This window comes from Carcharhinus amblyrhynchos, chromosome 31, assembly GCF_965287045.1.
Source record: "Carcharhinus amblyrhynchos chromosome 31, sCarAmb.v2.hapA, whole genome shotgun sequence".
NCBI lineage: Eukaryota > Metazoa > Chordata > Chondrichthyes > Carcharhiniformes > Carcharhinidae > Carcharhinus > Carcharhinus amblyrhynchos.
In genome coordinates, this window is record NC_137354.1 from 20,668,746 (window position 1) to 20,693,096 (window position 24,351).

The window sequence follows — 24,351 nt, forward strand, 5'->3', positions numbered from 1 at the left end:
TCTTTGGAATTCTCTACCTGGATGGTTATGGATGCTCCATCATTGACTATATTTAAGGTTGGGAATTGGCTGATTTTTGGTCTCTTGGGGAATCTGGGCATATGGGGAATGGCAGGAAAGAGGAGTTGAAACTCAGGAGGCCATCAGCATCATGTTGAATGCTGGACCAGGCTCATTAGGCTACATGCTCTACTCCTACTCCAGCATTCTTGTGTGTCCTTGTGAAGCAATATGGTCACTATTATCATGCAAGAAAACATAGAACATAGAACATAGAACATTACAGCGCAGAACAGGCCCTTCGGCCCACGATGTTGCGCCGACCAGTTACAAAAACAATGACCCACTAGCCTATACCAATCCCTTTTCGTCCATAAACCTATCCAGAGATCTCTTAAACGCCCCCAAACTAGACGCATCTACAACTGCAGCAGGCAGGGCATTCCAATCCCTCACCACCCGCTGGGTAAAGAACCTACCCCTGACATCCGTCCTGTAGCTACCCCCCCTTAATTTAAAGTCATGCCCCCTCGTGCTAGCTTTCTCCATCCGAGGAAAAAGGCTATCACTATCCACCCTATCTAAACCCCTAATCATCTTATATGTTTCAATAAGATCCCCTCTTAGCCGCCTTCTTCCCAACATGGCAACTAATTTGTACACAGCAAGCTCCCACAAACAGCAATGAGCTAATGATCAGATAACCATTTGAGCACCATTCAGATAAACATTGGCTGGCTTTTCCCAAATCTCTTAATACTTTAAGCAAAATAAACCTCAGTTTTAAAATTAATATTTGATCTAACATCAATTGCTATTTAAGGAAAAGAGTGTCAAACATCTATCACCCTCTGTCTGTCGGACAGTTTCTGAATTTCATTCTAAATGACTGGCTCTAATCTCTACGCAATGCCTCCTAATTCCAAACTTGCCAATCAGTGAAAAGAGTTTTTCTTAATTCCCCTGGTAAACTTCGATCAAACCACTCCTTAAACCTTCTAACTTCTAGGGAATAAAACCCTAATTTGTGGAATCTCTCCTCACAGTTTAACCATTTGAGTGAAGGTATCATTCTAATAAAATGGCATTCTTGCTAATGCCAATGCCCCCAGGTCCAGAACATGTATATTCCATGGTGTGGTCTAATTGTGTCTTCCCATCCCATTATCTTTAGTCTTCTAAATATAAAGGCCAGCATTCCATTAACCTTTGGACTGCTATCAGTTTAGAATGGTCACGGTGGCACAGTGATTAGCACAGTGCCAGGGACCTGGGTTCAATTCTGATGACTGTCTGCCTGGAATTTATACATTCTTCCCGTGTCTGCGTGGGTCTCCTTGGTTTCAAAGAACAAAGAAAACTACAGCACAGGAATGGGCCCTTCGCCCTCCAAGCCTACACCAACCATGCTGCCCGACTTAACTAAAACCCCCTACACTTCCAGGGACCATATCCCTCTCCGCACAAACTCCACACAGTCCAAAAGATGTGTGGGTTAGGTGAATTGGCCATGCTAAATTGCCCCTTAGCATCAGGGTAAATACGTGGGGTTATGGGGATAGGGCTGGGTGGGATTGTTGTTGGTGCAGATTCGACGGGGTGAATGGCCTCCTTCTGCACTGTAGTAATTCTACGATTCTATAATATTTTTCATGTATCCTGTCTTCTTCAATCCCTATTATTACTAGTTTATCACCATTTAGAAAGTATGCTGGATTCTTTTTAAGCCCAAACTGGATGGCTACATATCCGCCTCTATTAAAATTAATCAGCCTCCTTTCGTCCGTTCACTTCGTCTACCACTGTCAGTTTGTAACTTACAGTGCTTACAATTCCACCTATCTTTGTGTATTCCCAAACTTGGATATATGATTTTCTATTCCATTGTCTAAGTTGTATACATGTTTACATAGGTAGTTCCCTTTAGAAATGTGGATATAGGAATTTCTAATGATTGCCAAGATGTTAAAAACATGGTTTTGTGACAGGAGGTGGGTATAGTACAGATGATACATGTTGAGAGAACCACTGTTAACTGTAATCCTTGCTCCAGTCAATTGGTGGACACAAAAACTTTATCTTTAAATCAAATCACGTCTTATTAGAAAAATGTAACAAAACATTAAATAGCTATGACTATTCTTACACTGGATCACACTTAAACGCTTCTATTCCCCTATTAATCTATGATAATAAGTATGCAAACATAGATTTAACTATTTATATTTAAATACTGGACCTGTAGGGGTGTCTTTAATCCTCATGCTGGACAAACATGGAGAGGGATCAGACTTCATCAGGTTTTCAGCTTGAAGCTCCTTTCTTCTGTTCTGTGGTTCCTTCTTTCTGATTCTGACTTCAAAACTTCAATTTTTATTCCTCGAAACTGATTCAAACACTTTCAGTTCAGCACAGAGACTTTAATCATGGGTGCAACATGCAGATTGGTTTATTGCAGCTGCTGGAGTTTAGGGCGGTGGCTGTTGCCTGCTTAATCATTCAAAATCAGGCTTCTGTCTCCACTTAGAATCATAGAATCCCTACAGTGCAGAAGGAGGCCATTCAACCCATCAAGTCTGCACCGACCACAATCTTAGCCAGGCCCTATCCCCATAACCCCATGTATTGACCCAAGCTGGTCTCCCTGACACGAAAGGGCAATGTAGCGTGTCCCATCCACCTAACCAGCACATCTTTAGACTGTGGGAGGAAACCAGAGTGCCTGGAGGGAACCCACACAGACATGGGGGAGAATGTACAAACTCCGCACAGGCAGTGACCCAAACTGGGAATTGAACCCGGGTCCCTGGCCATGTGAGGTAGCAGTGCTAACCACTGTGCCGCCATACTTGATTTCTGTCCATTTGATTGATTAGAATGACTTAATTATCATGCATGTGTTGTTACAACTTTCCCCTTGAAAACAACCATACTTTATTACCCTTTTGTTGCAGGTAAACAGATTAGTCCACACTCTCTGCCTGGAGTTTAAAAACCTCTTATCCTGAAGTTGACCATATTTCCCTTCAGGACATAATAGTGTCCTTTTCTTGCTTGGCCATTGTTGTATTAGACACTAGCCCACAGGCTACACTATACCAGTGTAGTGTATTTAGATAATCCAGCGTATTTGCTAAAGGACTTTATGGGATTTGAAGGCATAGCATCTATACTGAAACAAGTTTTCCTTCTTTGCTTTTCACAGAAATAGAATCATAGAATTCTACAGTGCAGGAGGCCATTTGGCCCATCGAGCCTGCACCAACAACAATCCCACCCAGGTCCCATCCCCGTAACCCCACATATTTACCCTGCTAATTACCGACACTAAGGAGCAGTTTAGCTTGGCCAATCCACCTAACCTGCACATCTTTGGAGTGTGGGAGGAAACCGGAGCACCTGGAGGAAACCCACGGAGACACGGGAAGAATATGCAGACTCCACGCAGACAGTGACCCGAGGCCGGAATTGAATCCAGGACCTTGGTGCTGTGAAGCAGCAGTGCTAACCACTGTGCTACCCCATATTAAACACATTGATGTGCAGATGTCACTCAATGTCGACGCAGTGTCAACTATGAAGAACAGAGTGAGAAACTTCAAGACGACATGGAGAGCTTGGTGGAAGATGTCTGGTGGTTGTAATGGAGACAAGTGTGAAGTGATATGTTTGTGTTCAATTGAATTTAAATTCTACCAGCTACCGAGGCAGGACTTGAATCTGCGTCTCCCAGCACGTTTTAGAAATTGATGATCGAGTCCAGGGTGAAAGGTGAGATGAAGGATGACTTCTTGTTCCTGTGTCTCTCGCCTGTTGAATCATCTGCAGTTCCTCACCGAATTCTGTGTGTTTCTGTAATGGATAAACCTTGCCCATAACTGAATGTATCAACACATGACCTCTTGTAACCTCTAATGCGATGTGAGTATGGAGTCAATATTCTGCAGTCAGCTGCCACAGTCACATCCTCAGCCGTCCCTGACCCCCACACTGCTTTCCAGCTTCTGCAGTCTTTCCCTGTACATTCCTTCCTGATATTAAACCGCACAGACAGCACTTTGTACGGTGCTGAAAATCAATAAATAAAAAAGGATTCATAATCCCAGGCATAACCGCATTAACTGAGCCTTCGCATGGAATATAAAAAGCCCTGCCCTGCCCCCCCCATTAAAACTCCTCAATAATTCACCGGACGGGAGATTGTCAGTGTGCAGGTCATGTGCCTCTGAACAAGATATGGTCTGCAATCGATGGGCAGATCCAAGACCAGCTCTTTGTAACAAATGAGAAAGAGCTGGTCGATTAATGGCTACTTTGCAGTCTGTCCAAACCTCCAATCACCTCAATCTGCGAGGCACAGAAAAAAAACAGAGCCTTTCAGGCCAAAAATGCAATATTTGTGGTCCCTCTAGGATACATTCTAGATATGCAGTTTAGATTAGATGCATTGGCCATGGTAAATGCATGGGGTTAGGGGGAATAGGGTGGAGGGCAGGCTCTGAGAGGGTTGCTCTTTCAGAGTCAGTGCAGACTCGATGATTTGAATTGAACTAAGGACCCGGGTTCGATGCCCAGCTTGGGTCACTGTCTGTGTGGAGTTTGCACATTCTTCCCATGTCTGTATGGGTTTCCTCCAGTGCTCCAGTTTCCTCCCACACTTTAAAGATGTGCAGATTAGATGCATTGGTCAAGCTAAATTGCCCTTAATGTCAGGGGGACTAGCAGGGTAAGCACATCGGGTGACAGTGGATAAGGCCTGAATGGGTACAGGCTCGATGGGGCGAATGGTCTCCTTCGGCACTGTAGGAATTCTATGATTTATTGTCACATGTATTGGGATATAGTAAAAAGTATTGTTTCTTGCACACTATACAGACAAAGCATACCGTTCATAGAGTACATAGGGGAGAGGGAAAGGAGAGGGTGCAGAATGTAGTGTTACAGTCACAGCTAGGGTGTAGAGAAAGATCAACGTAATGTGAGGTAAGTCTATTCAAAAGTCTAAGTCCCAGCAGCAGGGAAGAAGCTGTTCTTGAGTCAGTTGGTACGTGACCCCAGACTTCCGTACCTTTTTTCCTGATGGAAAAAGGTGGGAGAGAGAATATCGGGGTGCATGGGATCCTTAATTATACTGGCTGCTTTTCTGAGGCAGTGGGAAGTGCAGATGGAGTGGCCAGAGGGGCCGAATGGCCTCTTTCTTGCACTGTGGGGATTCCATAATTACCTGCAGCAAGCTCTGAAGGTGGGTGGAGAAAAACTGACTTGACATTGGGATGTGCACTGACTGGAAAATTGGCTTTTGGATTGACAACATTTAGGTTTCCAATAAATTATGCGATTTTAGTCCTTTGGTGACCTTGATCAGGAGAGAGGGAGAGGGAGAGGGAGACGGTGCAGAATAATTTACTGGGAGACCCAGGTTTGGCTCTTTAGCAGAACCACTCTGATGTCTTACTCCGGGAAATCCACCCAGCAGAACCAATCCAACGACCCACCTGACACCCCAAAGAATCCAGCCAGAGTTCCCAGTAGGCCCAGTACCCTGAGAAATCCATTGCTCTGACCAGGAGGCCACACCACATCCAAACAAGCAAACCATATCAATATCGACACTTCACAATGGCCCAACCAGACTTCCTCTACTCTACACAGCAGTGGTGCAGTGGTTTTGTCACTAGACTAGTAATCCAAAGCCCAGACGAAAGCTCTGGATCGTGGCATTCAAATCCCACAAAAGTGGAATTTGAAATTCAGTTCATAGATTAGAATCATAGAATTCTACAGCGCAGAAGGAGGCCATTCGGCCCATCAAGTCTGCACTGACAATCCCATCCAGGCTCTATCCCCATAACCCCATGCATTTACCCCAGCTAGTCTCCCTGACACTAAGGGGCAATTTAGCATGGCCAATCCATATCTTTGGACAATGGGAGGAAACCTACACAGACGCAGGGGGAAATGAGCAAACTGCACGCAGACAGTGACCTGAATCAGGAATCGATCCAGGTTGCCTGGCGCTGTGAGGCAGCAGTACTAACCACTGTGCCACCATGCCGCCAACGGATTTAAATCAAATTTAATAAAAAATGTAACAAATTTAATAAAAATCTGGAATCTCAGTAACGGTGACCACTGTTGTTGTTTAAAAGAAAAACTATCCGGTTCCCCTTTAGGGAAGGAAATCTGCTGTCCTTACCTGGTCTGGTCTACATGTGACACCAGATCCACAGCAACGTGGTTGACTCTTAACTGCCCTTTGAAATGGCTGAGCAAGCTACTCAGTTCAAAGGTAATTAGGGATGGACAACAAATGCTGGCCTTGTAAGCTATGCCCACATCCCGTGGGAGCTAGGCTGAAAACTACTTCAAACCCAATTAAATCTTAACGTGAAACCAGATGACCCTTTGTCAAAGCTGACATCTGTACTCAAAACGTCAGCTTTTTCTCCTTACAGATGCTGCCAGACTCACTGAGATTTTCCAGCGTTTTCTCTTTTGGTTTCAGATTCCAGCATCTGCAGTAATTTGCTTAAATCTTGTCATGGTTGTGGGGGGATGTGGCTGGATGAAGAAGGAGGAGTAAGCTGGTGGTGAGTCGGGTAAAATATATGGAAAGGCATGGTCTGATATTGGGGACATGGGGGAGTTTTAGAGTTTCCCATGTCTCTCTGCTGACTGGATCCTCTCTGTATAATGGACTGAAATCCCCCTCAGGTCTGGGTCCAGCTCCTACCATTAACAGTTCAAAGGTCATTAAAGCCAACCTGCTGCACTGGCCAGGTGTCTCGTTCCTGCTCATGACCTACTGGCCTTTGACCTTGGCTAACCCACTCCCAGGCCCTCAATGACTCTTACCGAAAGGAACATACTTTAATGAAATATTTTACCAACAGGTGAGCCGTTGCTCTGTGACAGGATTGCCCACAAAAAAAAGGATTGTTTTGGAATTTGTCTCCTCCTTTTGCAGTTTTGAAAGCTTTTTAAAGGAAAATAATAAAGTTCTTTTGTGTATTGTATTTCTCTGTTGGCTCCAGCTATTATTTGACCCTCTGGTTGGCCTCCACTTTTGTTTTTGATGCATTAATTCTTTCATCTACATTGCTGGCTTTTATTCAAACCAATGCAAAGTTTCCCTCCGATACCCATTGGCTCCAGTTTTGCGAGGGTCCCTTGATGCCGCACTCAGTCAAATGCTGCCTAATGCCCAGGGCTCTCACTCTCACCTCACCTCTGGAGTTCAGCTCTTTTGTTCATCTTTGCCGTTGGAGCTGCAGCCATTCAGGCAAGTGGGGAGTATTCCATCACACTCCTGACTTGTGCCTTTGTAGATGGTGGACAAAGCTCTGGGGAGTCAGGAGGTGAGTTACTCGCCACAGTATTCCCAGCCTCTGACCTGCCCTTGAGCCATAGTATTTACATGGCTGGGTCCAGCTCAGTTTCTGGTCAATGGTAACGCCCAGAATGTTGATAGTAGGGGTAATTCAGCAAAGGTAATATCACTGAATGTCATAGGGTAATAATTAGATTCACTCTTGTGGAGATGGTCATTTGCCTGGCACTTTTTAAAAGTTCATTTATTAGTCACAAGTAGGCTTACATCAACATTGCAACGGTGTCTGTTTGAATACACTGTGGGAGAATTTAGCATGACCAATGCACCTAACCAGCATGTGGGAGGAAACCAGAGCATTTGGAGGAAAACTACAGATACGGGTCGAACATGCAGACTCCACACAGATAGTGACCCAAGCTGGGAATCAAAATGGGGTCCCTGGCGCTGTGAGGCAGCAGTGTTAACGTTACTTGCCACCTGTCAGCCCAACCCTGGACATTGCCTGGGTCTTGATGTATTTGGACTGAGGAGTCATGAATGGTTCTGAACATTGTGCATTCATCAATGAACGTCCCCATTTCTGACCTTACAATGGAAGGAAGATCATTGGTGAAGCTATTGAAGATGGTTGGGCCTCAGAAACTCCCCTGAGGAACTCCTGTAGAGATGTCCTGGAGCTGAGAAGATTGCAACTGTCTTTTTTCATGGAACTGTCTGGGATGGATTGTCCTCTTTTTTGTGGACTGGATTTACCTGGAAAATTGTCCACGTTGTCGGGTAGTGTCAATGTCAATGAACTCGAACAGCCTGGCTAGGGGTCTAGTTCTGGAGAACAAGTCTTCAACACTACAGCTGGGAAGTTGTCAGGACCTGTAACCTTTGCTGTTCCAGTGCTCTGTGCCGTTTTTGGAAGTTACCATATTTGTCATGCCTATGTCCTCTGCTATGGATTTGCAAACTGTGTAAACACGAAGGCCCAGATCAAAGGCACAGTGTGTAATTATCAGGGGGAGGATATGGGGTTGGACACTCAGCTCGGAGTCAGATAGGATAACAAGACTGCAAACGGATTGATTTAGCCTTGGACTGTGGCCAGGGAGGGGGCAGTATTGTCAGAGAGTTAGTGCTGGGGACAATGGCTGAAACCAGGACTACAGAGGCTGTTGGCTGGAACTTCCAACATCACATTCCAGTAGAGAGCCTGGAAATGTCCACCAGAAATTGAACCATTCTTCACTAGTCGCAAACTCACTTGTAGTTTGTCCTGATCTTCTAAGAGCTTGACTGGAGAGCGAGAGGATTGGTAATTTACCTTTTGCAACCCCAGACGACCCAGATAACTCCAACTATTGACAGAGTAGATGAGTCCTTACTGTGCTCCGAAGATGACAAAATCCTCATGAACATTCCAGTCCAGAACATTTCTAGATTTTCTCTGGATTATCAAATTTTGATTTATTATAGGGATACAGTGAAAAGTATTGTTTTTTGCACGTTATACAGACAAAGCAATGTTGGTCTGAGGAATCAGATGATCTCCTTTGGAACTGCTTAGTGTCAGTGGACTGGTCAGTATTTAAAAACTCTGCAACCAGCCTGAATGAGTACATCATTACAGTAACTGGCTTCATCAGTAAGTAAGTAGAAGACTGTGTGTCAAAGAAGCAAATCTGTGTTTCCCAACCAGAAACCATGGATGGGCAGGGATATCCACTGCTTGCTGAAGTCCATGTCTGAGGCATTCAAGTCAGATGACCCTGACTTATACAAGAAATCCAAATGTGATCTATAGAGATCCAAAGATGCCAAAATACCAAGCTGGAGTCCCAAGGTAGCCACATGGATTCCCACTCACTACGGCAATGTCTGCAAGACATAACAGGCTACAAGACGAAGGCACGTAAAGTCACCGGCACCAATACACTCTTCCCTGATGAGCTTAATGCATTCTACGCCCTTTTTGAGCAAAAGGTCAGCAAGAGCACGCTCTCCACCCTGGAAGCCTTGGATGAACCGTATCTGGGATCACCATCGCAGATGTTAGAGCAGCTTTCTTGAAGGTCGATCCATGGAAAGCGGAAGGGGTACCCGGATGAGCACTCAGACCCTGTGCGGATCAGCTGGCGGGGATATTTGCAGACATCTTTAACCTCTCTTTACAACAATCAGTGGGCCCTAATTGCTTCAAAAACACAACTATCATCCCGGTACCCAAGAAAAGCCAGGCAGCGTACCTTAATGACTATCGTCCGGTGGCTCTGACATCCATCATTATGAAGTGCCTCAAAAGGTTAGTCACGACATGAATCAATTCCAGCCTCCCGGATTGCCTGGATCCACTACAGTTTGCCTATCGCTGCAACAGGTCCCAGCAAATGCCATCTTCCTGGCCTTACACTCAACCTTGGAACACCTAGATAGCAAAGAAACATGTGTCAGAGTCCTATTTATTGACTACAGATCAGCCTTCAACACCATTATCCCTATGAAACCCATCTCCAAACTCCAAGGCCTGGGGTTCAGCTCCTTCCTCTGTGACTGGATCCTAGCCCACGGATTACAATCAGTAAGGATAGGCAACAACACCTCCTTCACAATCATCGTCAACACCAGTGACCCACAAGCTGTGTTCTCAGCCCCCTACTATACTTCCTTATACACCTATGTCTGTGTGGCCACATTCCCCTCCAACTCGATTTTCAAGTTTGCTGATGATGCCACTGTGGTGGGTCAGATCTTAAACATGACAACCAGGAGCAGGAGTTGGCCATCAGGCCTCTTGACCCTGCTCCGCCATTCAATAAATTCATCACTGATCTTTTCATGGACTCAGCTCCACTCACCCGCCTGCTCACCAAAACCCTTAATTCCTTTACTGTTCAAAAATGTATCTATCCTTGCCTTAAAGACATTCAATGAGGCAGCCTCAATTGCTTCACTGGGCAAGGAATTCTACAGATTCACAACGTTTTGTGTGAATTAGTTCCTCCTTAACTCAGTCCTAAATCTGCTTCCCCTTACTTTGAGGCCATGCCCCCTAGTACTAGTTTCACCTGCCAATGGAAACAACCTCCCTGCTTCTATCTTATCTATTTCCTTCATAATCATATATGTTTCTACAAGATCTCCCCTCATTCTTCTGAATTCCAATGAGTATAGCCCCAGTTTACTCAGTCTCTCCTCATAAGCCAACCTTCTCAACTCTGGAATTATTCTATCTTTCTCTGCACTCAGATGCCATGTTGGGGATTTAAATATATCACAAAGTGAGTTGAGAAGCAATGCTGCAAACAGGCTGAGGGTAATGGAGGGTGACGGGGGGGGTGGGGTGGTGCGGAGACTGTAGAATAAAGGATCCTGTGTGAGGGTACACAGATCTCAGAATTAGCAATCCAGACAGACCCAGAGCTGTGGAAAGTAGAGTGAAGATTCAACACAAAAAAAAACTGAGAATGATTCCCTTTCCCAGAAAGATGAACAGTGTAGCATTCAGTGAGTGGCTTTGATTTTTAATCTCAGCAGATATAGGAGCAGAATTAGGCCATTCGGCCCATCAAGCTCTGTCATTTGATCATAGCTGATAAGTTTCTCAACTCCATTCTCCCACCTTTTCCCTGTGACTGTTAATTTCCTTACCAATCAAGAACCTATCTATCTCTGTCTTAAGTACACTCAATGACCTGGGTCATTTAGGGGCGGCACGGTAGCACAGTGGTTAGCACTGCTGCTTCACAGCTCCAGGGACCTGGGTTCGATTCCTGGCTTGGGTCACTGTCTGTGTGGAGTTTGCACATTCTCCTCATGTCTGCATGGGTTTCCTCTGGGTGCTCCGGTTTCCTCCCACAGTCCAAAGATGTGCGGGTTAAGTTGATTGGCCATGCTAAAATTGCCCCTTAGTGTCCTAAGATGCTTAGGTTAGAGGGATTAGCAGGTAAAATATGTAGGGATATGGGGGTAAGGCCTGGGTGGGATTGTGGTTGGTGCAGACTCGATGGGCCGAAGGGCCCCTTTCTGCACTGTAGGGTTTCTATGATTCTATGACCCAATCCCTCCTCAGCTTTCTATGGCAATGAATTCCACAGATTCACCACTCTCAGGCTGAAGAAATTCCTCCTCATCTCAGTTCTAAAGGGTTGTCCCTTTACTCTGAGGTTGTGCCCTCAGATCCTAGTCTGTCCTACTAATGGAAACATCTTCTCCACATCCACCTATCTGGGCCTTTCAGTATTCTATAGGTTTCAATGAAATCCCCTCATCTTTCTGAACTCCATCGAGTACAGACCCAGAGTCCTCAAATGCTCCTCATACATCAAGCTTTTCATTCCCAGGATCATTTCTTCCACCATCATCTCCCAATCTTATGGTAATTACTAAGTGTCATCACCCTGAGTGCTGTGTGAGTTTTATTTTGGAAGATTTCATCTTGCCCATTTAGTGCAGCAATCACACCAATGTTTCAATCATTTCACTGGTATATATTGTTATAATTCAGGTCAAAAACTCCAAAGTGTTTTATGAAGCCTCCTGGATCATAAGTTTTGCACTTTGAATTTGGCTAGGATAAGCATGATAGGTTTCACTTCAGGTATGATACAAATGATCCACTAGGGAGCTTTTATTAAACAAAGTTTAAGAATATAGTTAACATGTATAGCAAGAAAATTAACAATAACTTTTATCAATTACAGACAAAAACAAAACAACCACGGTAATGCATAACCCTTAACAAATATATCTAAAATGTTCCAATCAAACAAAAACTTCCCATAGACAAAAACCCTTTCTATCCTTTAACTCAGCAAAGACTAATGCTCAATTGATACTGGAACTAAATCCTTTGGTTGATGAACTGAAACTCTGACTTCTCAGCCTTGTAACCACTAGCAGCCTTCTGGACACAATTTGAAGTCAGAACCACTGCCCAGAACACCAGGGAGAGACTCTGGTCAAGCCACCAATACCAGGTTTCAATCCAGCCGATTTATTTGATAGTAAATTCACTAGCTTTCGGGTTAGCCCCTTTGTCAGGTGAATGGAGAGTTCTGGCCTCAGACAGAGCACATAAAGCACAGACAGTTTACAGACTACTGATTAGAATGCGAATCTTTACACCTAACCTTCTGTTCAAGTCTTAAAGTGGCTGACAATGTGAGTGGAAAGAACACTGATCACAGGTTAAAGAGATGTGTATTGTCTCCAGACAGTACAGTGAGTGAGGTTTTGCAAACCCAGGCAAGTCACGGGGGTTACAGACAGTGCGAACAGCAGGTTAGGTGTAAAGATTCGCATTCTAATCAGTAATCTGTAAACTGTCTGTGCTTTATATGCTCTGTCTGAGGCCAGAACTCTCCATTCACCTGACGAAGGGGCTAACCCGAAAGCTAGTGAATTTACTATCAAATAAATCGGTTGGACTGAAACCTGGTGTTGTCAGACTTTTTACTGTGTTTACCCCAGTCCAACGCCGGCATATCCACATCAAGCCACCAACAGCAGATTCTCTATCCCAGGAAGACAGGGTTGACTTTCAGCAAAGCAGCAGAATTTCCAAAACCAGTGAGAGAGAGAGAGAGAGAGAGAGAGAAACGCTTCTTTTAAGCTTGATGTCCCTTCTAATAAGTAACAACTGCAACCCGCCAAAACAGCAAATGAAACCATAAATTCACTGGGAAGGAAAAAAAACTGTCCAAAACACATGACCTTCCTCTGATAATGAAGGGTCATAAAAGATTCCAGATAAAAATAAATAACCCCATTTAAATGGCTGAAGGAGCAATACAAAGACTTCTAGAACTCGGCCTGGTAGCAATGAAATGAAAACAGTTTATAGCGGCAGAGAACATGATTTTTAAAAAAGTCTTCAAAGTACATTAACATCACAATACTTACTGGTGATTAACAATCTGGGGGTCCCAGTTAGCTGTTACTATATCAGTCCAGCTCTCCCCTTCACACTGTTAACGGCAAGGATTGCTCCTTCGATATACTGAAGGCAGAAACCCTGAAGGTTTCTATTTAATGTCAAATTTGATGCTGGAATGAAAACTAGGCAAGTAAGTTCTATTGTGTTATATTCGTTCATGGGATGTGGGTATCACTATCTGAGCCAGTATTTATTGCCCGTCTCTGAGGGGTTACTAATCCAGTGACAGATAATACACTGTCTCCCCAGTCAACGGAATTGCAATGGAACCTCTCCGCCTGCTTGTGACCTGGACACTGAAGACAAACATTATTTTTAGTCAAGAACTGCAAATGGTGACAGATGGACCTTATCGTAAAACCCGACCACCCAGAACTGAATGGGAACATCAGTCACTGAAGGTAAGTATGCAGGTGCTGCTGGCTGTAAAAATAGCAAATGGTATGTTGGCCTTCATTGAGAGAGAATTTGAATACAGAAGCAGGGATGTCTTGCTGCAATTATAGGGCCTTGGTGAGGCCACACCTGGAATATTGGGTGCAGTTTTGGTCTCCTTTTCTGAGAAAGTATGTTCTTGCTCTCGAGGGAGTGCTCTCCAGGGATGGCAGGACTGAGGAAAGATTGAGTGGGTTAGGATTATATTTGCTTCAGTTCAGAAGAATGAGGGAGGATCTCATAGAAACCCGTAAAATTCTGACAGGGTTAGTCAGGGTAGATGCAGGAAGGATGTTGCCGGTGGTGGGGTCAGGAGTCACAGTCACAGTCTGAGTTACAGGGTAAACCTTTTAGGACTGAGGAGAAATTTCTTCATCCAGAGAGTGGTAAATGTGTGGAATTCGCTATCACAGAAAGTAGTTGACGCCAAAACACTGTGGGGCGATTCTCCCAGCCTGCTGGGCTGCTTTAATGATAAATTGGCAACTCCATTAGATTGTGATGTGATATTCAGCTCGACAAATGGTTCTAATACCCTGGAGGTTCCATATTTGCCATTTTGCTTTAATAGTGCTGCGGGTTGGGAGATTGGAGCAGAGGCTGTTTAGCAGGCTTCCCACTGGGTGCCATGGCCTCCACGAGTCTCCAGGTGCCAGATTCCTGGCACTGTCAGCTCCAGGCCAGAAATCAGTGTAGAGCTGCCTAATGTATTTAAATTCTCGTTTGATTCTTTTACATTCCATCAGCAGGCCCGGGACTGAAGTCTCTGGTCTGCTAGCCTTCCCCACTGCCAGGAGTGTTTCACTCCAGCAGGATTTACAACAGCTCCTCACTTGCAGGGAGCTGGCAGCCTGACCCCTCTGGAGTGAATGGGGTGCAATTGAGGCCCCCCTTAGAGGGTTGGATGTTGGGGGGGGTGAGTGCCACCTTGGCAGTGTCAGTCTGGCACCCTGGCACTGCCCACTGGGCATCGGGTAGTGTCAAAGGGGTGAAGCCTAATGGGGACAGAGCCTAAAAGGAGCAGGACCTTTAGGTGAGGGGGGGCTGCTCAGTGTTCGGGACGGGGAGGGGAGGGTTTGAGGCTGGCCTAGACATGTTTGCGGGGCCAGCGACTGCGTTTCTGGAGGTTCAGAGGGACAGTGATGCGAGTTAAAGTTTATTTATTAGTGTCACAAGTAGGTTTACATTAACACTGCAATGAAGTTACTGTGAAAATCCCCTAGTCGCCACACTCCAGCGCCTGTTCGGGTACACTGAGGGAGAATTTAGTATGGCCAATGCACCCTAACCAGTACGTCTTTCAGACTGTGGGAGGAAACCAGACCACCCGGAGGAAACCCACGCAGACACGGGGAGAACATGCAAACTCCACACAGACTGTGACCCAAGTCAGGGGTCGAACTAGGGTTCCTGGCACTGAGAGACAGCCGTGCTAATCAGTTCGCAGGACTGACCAGTGATTGGGAGGCCAGCAGTGCAGGGCTACTACACACGCACCAATCTCAGCGCTGACAGATCAGCACACGCGCAGTAGTAGCCCACTCAGCACTATGCTGCCAGTCTCTCCAGTGGAAATAGGCCCTGTCCACTGATATTCAGCACAAAGAGCATGGGACATTAATTCTGAAAAATCCCACTAAAAAAAAAACCATTAGGACTTACTCTAGTTTTTACGTAAATTGGATAGTTAGTAATTTTTTTTTGCAGAATTGCCCCCTGTATGCTTTCAAGAAGGAGTCAGATTTAGCTCTTGGGCCCAAAGGTTAATCAAAGGATATGGCGGAGAAGGTGAAATCAGGCTATTGAGTTGGATGATCAGCTATGACTAGAGAGGTGGTGCTCGACAGACTGGAGGGACTGATAGTGGACAAGTCCCCAGGACCGGATGGAATGCATCCAAGGGTTCTGAAAGAAATGGCGGAGGTGATAGTGGATGCCTTGGTGGTTATTTTCCAGACGTCGCTGGATTCCGGGGAAGTGCCGGAAGATTGGAAAGCGGCTAATGTTACGCTGTTGTTTAAGAAGGGTGCCAGGCAAAAGGCAGGGAATTATAGGCCGGTTAGTTTAACGTCTGTTGTAGGTAAAATGTTAGAATCCGTGATCAAGGAGAAAATAGCGAGGCATCTTGAGGAGAATTGTTTGATAGAGCAGACGCAGCACGGTTTCGTTAAGGGGAAGTCGTGTCTGACAAATTTATTGGAGTTCTATGAGGATGTGTCTAGGGTGGTGGATAGAGGAGAGCCAGTGGATGTGGTCTTTCTTGATTTTCAGAAGGCGTTTGACAAGGTACCTCACAAGAGGTTTTTGCAGAAGGTAAGGGGGCATGGAGTTGGGGGTAGGGTGTTAGCGTGGATAGAGGATTGGTTGTCAAATAGGAGGCAGAGAGTGGGGGTTAATGGGTGCTATTCGGATTGGCGGTTGGTGACTAGTGGAATGCCCCAGGGGTCGGTGCTGGGGCCTCAGCTATTTACCATTTATATAGATGATCTGGAGGAGGGAACCGAGTGTACGGTGTCGAAATTTGCTGATGACACTAAGATTGGGGGAACGGCAAATTGCGCGGAGCGTGTGGAGAGTCTGCAGAAGGATCTAGATAGGCTGGGCGAATGGGCCAGGAACTGGCAAATGGAATTTAATGTTGGCAAGTGCGAGGTGGTCTACTTTGAGAGGAATAATGGTAGGAAGGACTATTTCTTACGTGGCAAAAAACTGCAGCAGGCGACGGTGCAGAGGGACCTCGGGGTCCTTGTGCATGAGTCGCAAAAACCCAGCCTGCAGGTGCAGCAGGTGGTCAGGAAGGCTAATGGGATGCTGGCCTTCATAGCGAGGGGGATTGAATATAAAAGTAGGGAGGTCTTGCTGCGGCTGTATAGGGCATTGGTGAGGCCGCAGCTGGAGTACTGTGTGCAGTTTTGGTCGCCGTACTTACGCAAGGATATTTTGGCCTTGGAGGGAGTGCAGAGGAGGTTTACTAGGCTGATACTGGAGTTGAGGGGGTTGAGCTATGAGGAAAGGCTGAATAAACTAGGCTTGTACTCGTTAGAGTTTAGAAGAATGAGGGGAGATCTCATTGAGACGTATAAGATGATGAATGGGATGGATAGGATAGAGGTGGAGAGACTCTTCCCACTCAGAAAGGACAGTAGGACTAGGGGGCACAGCCTCAAGATAAAGGGGGGGCGGTTTAGAACGGAGTTGAGGAGGAACTTCTTCACTCAAAGGGTGGTGAATCTCTGGAATTCTCTGCCCGTTGAAGTGGTGGAGGCTGCCTCGCTAAATATTTTTAAGACGCGGGTTGATGGGTTTTTGATAAGAGAGGGGATTAAGGGTTATGGGGAGAGGGCGGGAATGTGGAACTGAGCCACGACAGATCAGCCATGATCTTATTGAATGGTGGGGCAGGCTCGAAGGGCTAGATGGCCTACTCCTGCTCCTATTTCTTACGTTCTTATGATCAAAATGAATGTAGGAGCAGGCTTGAAGGGTCAAGTGGCCTCTTCCTGCTCCTATTTTCTGTGTCTACGTCTGATGTTACATCACTTTTGGGCAATTTGTTGCAATCTGTGAATTGCCTGGGTTGACGCAGCTTCTGCATAATAGATTTCCAAATGGGAGAGACTGAGCAAACACTACGTAAGCCTCACATCCCCATCCCAGCCCCGAACTGTCACCATGTCAGGCAGTGAAAAATCAACACCCTTTATTAATCTCCCCTCTTTCCATGGCATCTGGCTCCCTCCAGTGTTCTAAAATCAAAATGCATGTCAATGTTGGCGAAAACTCACTGCCAACAGAACTGACTGTTTCTCAATGAGAGTTTGTACTGATAGGTTGTCTCCATATGTTGCTAATTTCACCCGCGGGTGACTCTCTCTGTGGAGTCTGCACGTGTCTCCCCGTGTCTGCATAGGTTTCCTCCAGGTGCTCCGGTTTTCTCCCACACTCCCACGAGATGTGCACGTTAGGTAGATTACCCATGCTAATTAGTGTCCAATGATATAAATATATCTAGGTTAGGGAGATTAGTGGGATAAATACCTGGGTTATGGGGTAGGCCTGGGTAAGAGCTGGTGCAGACTCAATGGGCTGAATGGCCTCCTTCTGCACTGTAAGGACTGTCCGATTCATCTAACCTGTTCTTCAATGTTAACAAGCGTTGCCTCATAAGAACATAAGAAATAGGAGCAGGAGTAGGCCATCCAGCCCTTCAAGCCTGCCCCGCCATTCAATAAGATCATGGCTGATCTGTCGTGGCTCAGTTCCACATTCCCGCCCTCTCCCCATAACCCTTAATCCCCTCTCTTATCAAAAACCTATCAACCCACGTCTTAAAAATATTTAGCGAGGCAGCCTCCACCACTTCAACAGGCAGAGAATTCCAGAGATTCACCACCCTTTGAGTGAAGAAGTTCCTCCTCAACTCCGTTCTAAACCGCCCCCCCTTTATCTTGAGGCTGTGCCCCCTAGTCCTACTGTCTTTTTTGAGCGGGAAGAGTCTCTCCACCTCTATCCTATCCATCCCATTCATCATCTTATACGTCTCAATGAGATCTCCCCTCATTCTTCTAAACTCCAACGAGTACAAGCCTAGTTTATTCAGCCTCTCCTCATAGCTCAACCCCCTCAACTCCGGTATCAGCCTAGTAAACCTCCTCTGCACTCCCTCCAAGGCCAAAATATCTTTGCGCAGGTGCGGCGCCCAAAACTGTACTCCAGCTCATTTGCTCATTCTAATAATACATTGCATGGCCTCACAGGCGTCTGTGTAAAATAGTTCTTTCCGCTTCCCTGACCCTCGTTCTATTAATCTTGTTCATCGCTGTTTTCCTAAAGCCTCAGTCACTGGACGCGATCTACTGTGTCTGATCCCATTCAGAGCTTAAACCCCACTGTCAAAACATGCACTTAACTTCCTAATGACGGCAGCCTCAGCTTATCAGGCCCTGGGGATTTCTGTTTCTATCGCTGTGTAAGCCTAGAATAAAAGCAAAATTTGAAAAAGCTGAAATAAAAACATAAGATGCTGGGAAGAAAAAGTTTCAGCAGGTCTGGCAGCGTCTGTGGAGAGAGAAACTGAGTTAACGTTCCAAGACCAAACGACTTTTCTTCAGAGCTGAGATGTCGGTGAGGGGGGTGTGATGGCCATTGGCCAGTGATGGGATCTTCAATGGGGTTTTCCACTGAATGACCTCCCCCAAAAAAAAAACCCGCTGCAGGGGTCCACCTTTGGCGGCGGGACTGGAAGATCCTGCAGGTGTGAACGGCTGGACTTTAACCCTGTTTTTCTCTCTCCTCAGATGCTGCCAGACCTGCTGGGTTAATTCCGGAACGTTCTGATTCTATTTCCCAGTGAACCTACTCCTGAGTCTGTCCGAAGTTTCAAAAATCCTGCCAACCGTGTGGAACCCAGAACTCCAAAACAAAAAAAATTTGCTGCTCAGTGTTCCAAAATTAAAATTCTCCTCAACACCCGTTTCCATTGGAAACTGGATCTGGTGTTTGTTTCTCAGTGAAGATCTCCAGAGTTATCTGAAATCACTCATTCTCTCTCACTAGCAGCACAGGAAGGTTAAGTGAGGTTGAAGCTTCCTCCTTTGACCTCCCACTCTCTCCCTTTGTTATCTTCATTACTTCCTGTCCCACCAGCTCTTTCTGCTTTCATTCTTGCTCAGCCTTTTCCTTTCCCAGTTGCTCCCCTGTTTATTGGTTTGATCAGTTCGTTATTGTATAGGGTGTTGGTGAGACCACGCCTGGAGTAGTGTGTCCAATTTTGGTCCCCTTCTTTGAGAAAGGATGTGGTGGATTTGGAGGCAGTTCACAGGATGTTCACCAGATTGATTCCAGGGATCAACGTGTTTATGTATGAAGAGCGGTTGGATAGCTTGGGCTTGTACTTACTGGAGTTCAGAAGAATGAGAGGGATCTGATTGAGGTCTATAAGATGTTAAAGGGGATTGATAAGGTGGATGTTGAACAGTTGCGGGATAATCTAGAACAAGAGGTGAAAGATATACACCGGAATTTTCCTGTCCTGCCTGCCACAGGAATTGGAGCAGGCGAGGGGCGGACCATGGAACGGTCCATTGACCTGGGGTGGGATCTTCCGGTTTCGGGACGAGTGCAGCAGGAAAATCCCGCCCAGAGAGTGAGAGGAGGTAGGTCCAAAACTGAGAGGAGGAGAAACTGCTTCTCTCGGAGGGTTGTGAATTTGTGGAACTCACTGCCCCAGAATGCAGCGGAGGCAAACATCAATCGACAGATTCAACAAAGAGGTAGATGTGTTTCTGGTGAAAAGCAGGACAAAGAATGCAGGCAGGAAAGCAGGATTGAGACCAGGATAAGATCAGCCATGATCCTGTTAACAGCAGGGTGGGCTTGAGGGGCTGAATTGCCCACTGCCACTCCTAATTCCTCTCTTCCAATTATTTAATTATTTTTATTCATTCCTTCAGGGACATGGGTGTCACTGGCTGGCCAGCATTTATTGCCCATCCCTAGTTTCCCTTGAGAAGGTGATGATGAACTTCCTTCTTGAACCTGCTGCAGTCTGTGTGGTGTAGGTACACCCACAGTGCAGATAGGAGGGAGTTCCAGGATTTTGACCCAGTGACAGTGAAGAAACAGCCCATACATTTCCAAGTCAGGATGGTGAGTGACTTGGAGGGGAACCTCCAGGTAGTGGTGTTCCTAGGTATCTGCTGCCTTTGTCCTGCTAGATAGTAGAGGTTGGAGTTTGGAAGGTGCTGTTGAAGGAGCCTTGGTGAGTTGATACAGTGCATCTTGTAGATGGTACACACAGCTGCCATGTTAGTGAACCAGATGGGATTTTCCTATAATCGATGATAACTTTAGGGTCGCTATTACTGAGACTGACATTGTTTTAATAATTCCAGATTAATTCATTGAATTCAAATTCCACCAACTGCCATGGTAGGACTTGAACCAGTGTTCCCAGAGCCTGGGCCTCTGGATTACTAAACTAGTAACAATACCATTATGCCACCATCCCCCCTGCTCCTCTGCACACCCCCGCAACCCCTCTTGATTTACTTTGGCAACGAGAGTATGACGCCCCAACCTGCGGATCCTCTAACATCCATAATAGGATGGATAGTATTGAGTGGGCAAATGGGAAGTTTGGATGGAAGTTACTTTTGTCAAGGTAAATGCAGAAAGTGGCAGGAATTGTGGAGCAATTTCTGTATCAATGTAATGTCAGGACTTTCTGTTATAAATCTGTGGCTTTGGGTTGATGCTGGAAAATAATAAGCTGCCAGAAAGTTTTAAGAGCCAATTTGTTTGCTAACTGGTCCATTAGACCATAATGGATTAGAAAGGGCACCTGAGTGACCTCGGGCTGGCATGGACAAGATGAGCCAAATGGCCTCTTGCCGTGCTGCAACTTTTCTATGATTCTAAGGCTCAGGAGCAGCAGTAGGCCATTCAGCCCATCGAGTCTGCTCCACCATTCAATGAGAGCATGACTGATCCAATGTCATAATCCCCAACTCCAATTTCCTGCCTTATCTCCATAACCCTCAATTCCCTTACTGATTAAAAATCCGTCTCAGCCTCGAACATACTTACCGACCCAGTCTCTACAGCCCTCTGTGGTAAAGAATTCCACAGGTTCACTCCCCTCTGAGCGAAGAAATTCCTCCTCATCACTGTCTTAAATGGGTGACCCCCCCTTATTGTGCCCTCTGGTCCCAGATGCTCCTACAAGTGGAAACGGCCTCTCAGCATCTACCCTGTCAAGCCCCCTGAGAATCCGACATATCTCAATAAGGTCGCCTCTCATTCTTTTATAATGAAGGGAGGCTGTTCACCCAGTCTAGCCTACACGTAACTTCAGTCCCACAATTAAAGTTTATTTATTAGTGTCACAAGTAGGGTCTCATTAACACTGCAATGAAGTTACAGCAAAAATCCCCTAGTTGCCACACTCCGACGCCTGTTCGGGTACACTGAGGGAGAATTTAGCACGACAAAAATGCACCTAACCAGCATGTCTTTCAAATTGTGGGAGGAAACCCACGCAGACACGGGGAGAACGTGCAAACTCCATATAGACAGAGACCCAAGCCGGGAATCGAACCTGGATCCCTGGTGCTGTAAGGCAGCAGTGCTAACCACTGTGCCAGTGAGAGTGCAGCTGAACATCCCAATCCATCAGTCAGTCATGACCACTTGACAATGGGAAGGAGGCTGGCCGTTCACGCTTGTTCAGCCCGACCAGGGATGGACAAGTCACTGCGGCTTCACCAGAGACAGCCAGATTCTGGGAACAATTTTGCTTTAAAAAAATGGCCGAGAGAGGGTTAAAAATCGGAGCGACTGTTTCAGTGGAATGGAGATGTATAAAGTTGGCTGCATTTGAGTTTACAGCCTGCTCATTTGAGCAACAACACATTTTGGAAATCATTCTTCTATTTATTAGTCTTTCACTGTTGGAAGCTTCCTTTTCCTGTCCTGAAACTGCTGATAAGACCCTTCCACCTCATTCCGGCCCTCTGGTAAAATTAGGAATTGGGCAAGTGAGCCATTTCCTTGTGATCCATTGTGTAATCTCAGTGCCAACTCCAAACCTTCACAGGAATGAGGTGGGGTGGGGGGGGTGGTCTGCATTTTCCTTCGCCTCTTGACATTTCCCACGTAGGCTGAGAAGTTCTTTATTCTTCCTCTCTCTTTGTTTGAAGGTTTTGCAGAGTAGCAGGAGCTCACTGGCTCCACACAGTAGGAGAAGACATTAGCTTGTTTGGCAGCGAGGGGTTAGGAGGGAGGAGAAAAATGCCTCTCCGCTTTCTCCTCATTTTCCTGTGCCTGCGACTGGCCTGGCTGAAGAAGCATTCAGAGAGTCCCGACGGCGCAGACAGCAACCGCAAGGAATTCTTCAGAGACGAGGTTGAATCGGGCAGGCTTCGAGGGTCTCAGCACCCTGTGGGTTTTGAGAGCATTGAGGGCCGTGCAGACACTCAGCTGGGGGGCTGGGGCTACGAGGTGGTCCAAGGAACCAACAAACCATTCTCCTATGTGCGAAGCACCACCTCCGACTCTTCCAGGAGGCTAATGCAGGCTACAGTTACCAGACATCGAGAACTCTTCAGATCACCATCAGGAAGGCAAGTGATTCAGAAACTGATATCTTTCGATTCAGACAATTCCTAATGATATTTGTAAGAGACTCTTGCAGCAAAGAATCGTGTTTCACAAATTACCACTTGTTAACCAACCCTCCTCAGTGAGTTCAGCGTGAGCGAGCGAGTGAAGTCAGCGTGAGCGAGTGAAGTCAGCGTGAGCGAGCGAGTGAGTACAGTGTGAGACTGTGTCAGTGTGTGTGAGGATGTGAGAGTGTGTGTGAGAGAGTGAGAGTCTGAGTGTGAGAGTGAGTGAGTGGATGGGTGAGTGGGTGAATGGGAATGAGTGTGACTGGGTGAGTGGGCGAGTGGGCGGGCGTGCGGATGGGTGGGCAAGTGGATGGGTGAGTGAGTGGGTGGGTGAGTTCAGTGCGAGTGAGTGAGTGCACGCGCGTGCAGGGCTCTGTGTTGTGGTAACGGGGCAGAACGCTGGCACCTTCTCAAAGTGAGAGTGAGCATTCTCCACTGAACAGGAAGGGTGCAAGTTTCAATGTTTTACCTGTGCTGTGATAAATCTCAGGTGATGTGTGTGTGTGTGTGTGTGTGTGTGTGTGTGTGTGTGTGTGTGTGTGTGTGTGTGTGTGTGTGTGTGTGTGTGTGTGTGTGTGTGTGTGTGTACGTACATGTTTGTGTGTGTGTGCCTATGTGTGTTTGTGTGAGTGTGAATGAGTCTAAGGATTGAACAGAGCTGTAAAGGTAAAGTCGCCATAGTCCTTGATGACCATTGGCTGCTCTCTTTGAGGAGGGAGGGCTGACTGGTAGTGATTGAACCTGAGGGTCACCACACCCGCAGGCCAGGAGACAAGGGAGAGAAGGTGGAGCCTTTGTGAATAACCTCAGTTGGTGCAGGAATTGAGCCTGTGCTGTTGGCGTTATTTTGCATCACTAACCAGCCAACTGAGCCATGGCGACTCCCTGAACAGGGCTTTGGTATCCATCATCACTGTGACTCACTAAGACTCTCGTATAAAGAATTAGCATCTGTGTGTCACTAGCTTGTGGGAGGGAGCATGCTCACTCGCCACTCAGAGTACAAAAGGGACAGTGTCTCGGAATGATGTCATTTGCAGCTAAGGAATTGAATTTTCCATAAGACCTCAGCATATGCAGTGGTCCCCAATCACTCACAGCATTAACTGTGGTGAGGCATTCTACTCCCAGATTGGCCCAAACCATCAGCTCCCTGGATGGAGAGATACCAGCTGCTTCCCGTGCCAGCCTGGGAGGAAGTGGTGGCAGGATATAGCAGTGATCCTGACTGCCGCTGGCAATAGCCATGGTGCCAACTGGCCACAATAACACGGTAGCAGATGGTCGAGCTCTGTAACTGGCTCCAGTCGAGCAGGCGAAGCTAAGTTTGGAATAGCGATGGATGTATAAGCTCCAGAACGCACTACCGGGGAAGGTGGTGGAAGCAGGCACACCTGCGGTGGTTCAAAAACAACCAGATAAGTTCCTACCAGGATAAAAACTCCTCTGTGTTGGAACCAGTCTATGATTCGATGGTCAAGATTTTCCCAGGA

General features: G+C 46.3%; 1 protein-coding gene and 1 long non-coding RNA gene across 2 annotated transcripts in view; both read left to right on the forward strand.

Moving 5' to 3' along the window:
* Window positions 1-6,927, forward strand: part of LOC145360461 (uncharacterized) — a 43,679-nt gene extending 36,752 nt beyond the window's left edge. Inside the window, exon 3 of the long non-coding RNA XR_013889719.1 lies at window positions 3,206-6,927. This is a non-coding gene — a long non-coding RNA (uncharacterized LOC145360461). The remainder of the gene's footprint in view (window positions 1-3,205) is intronic.
* A 15,319-nt stretch (window positions 6,928-22,246) lies between these two features.
* mmrn2a (multimerin 2a) overlaps window positions 22,247-24,351 on the forward strand; it is a 40,692-nt gene continuing 38,587 nt past the window's right edge. Inside the window, exon 1 of the mRNA XM_080215779.1 lies at window positions 22,247-22,813. Coding sequence (XP_080071905.1) covers window positions 22,482-22,813 — 332 coding nt within the window. The 5' untranslated portion in view covers window positions 22,247-22,481. The remainder of the gene's footprint in view (window positions 22,814-24,351) is intronic.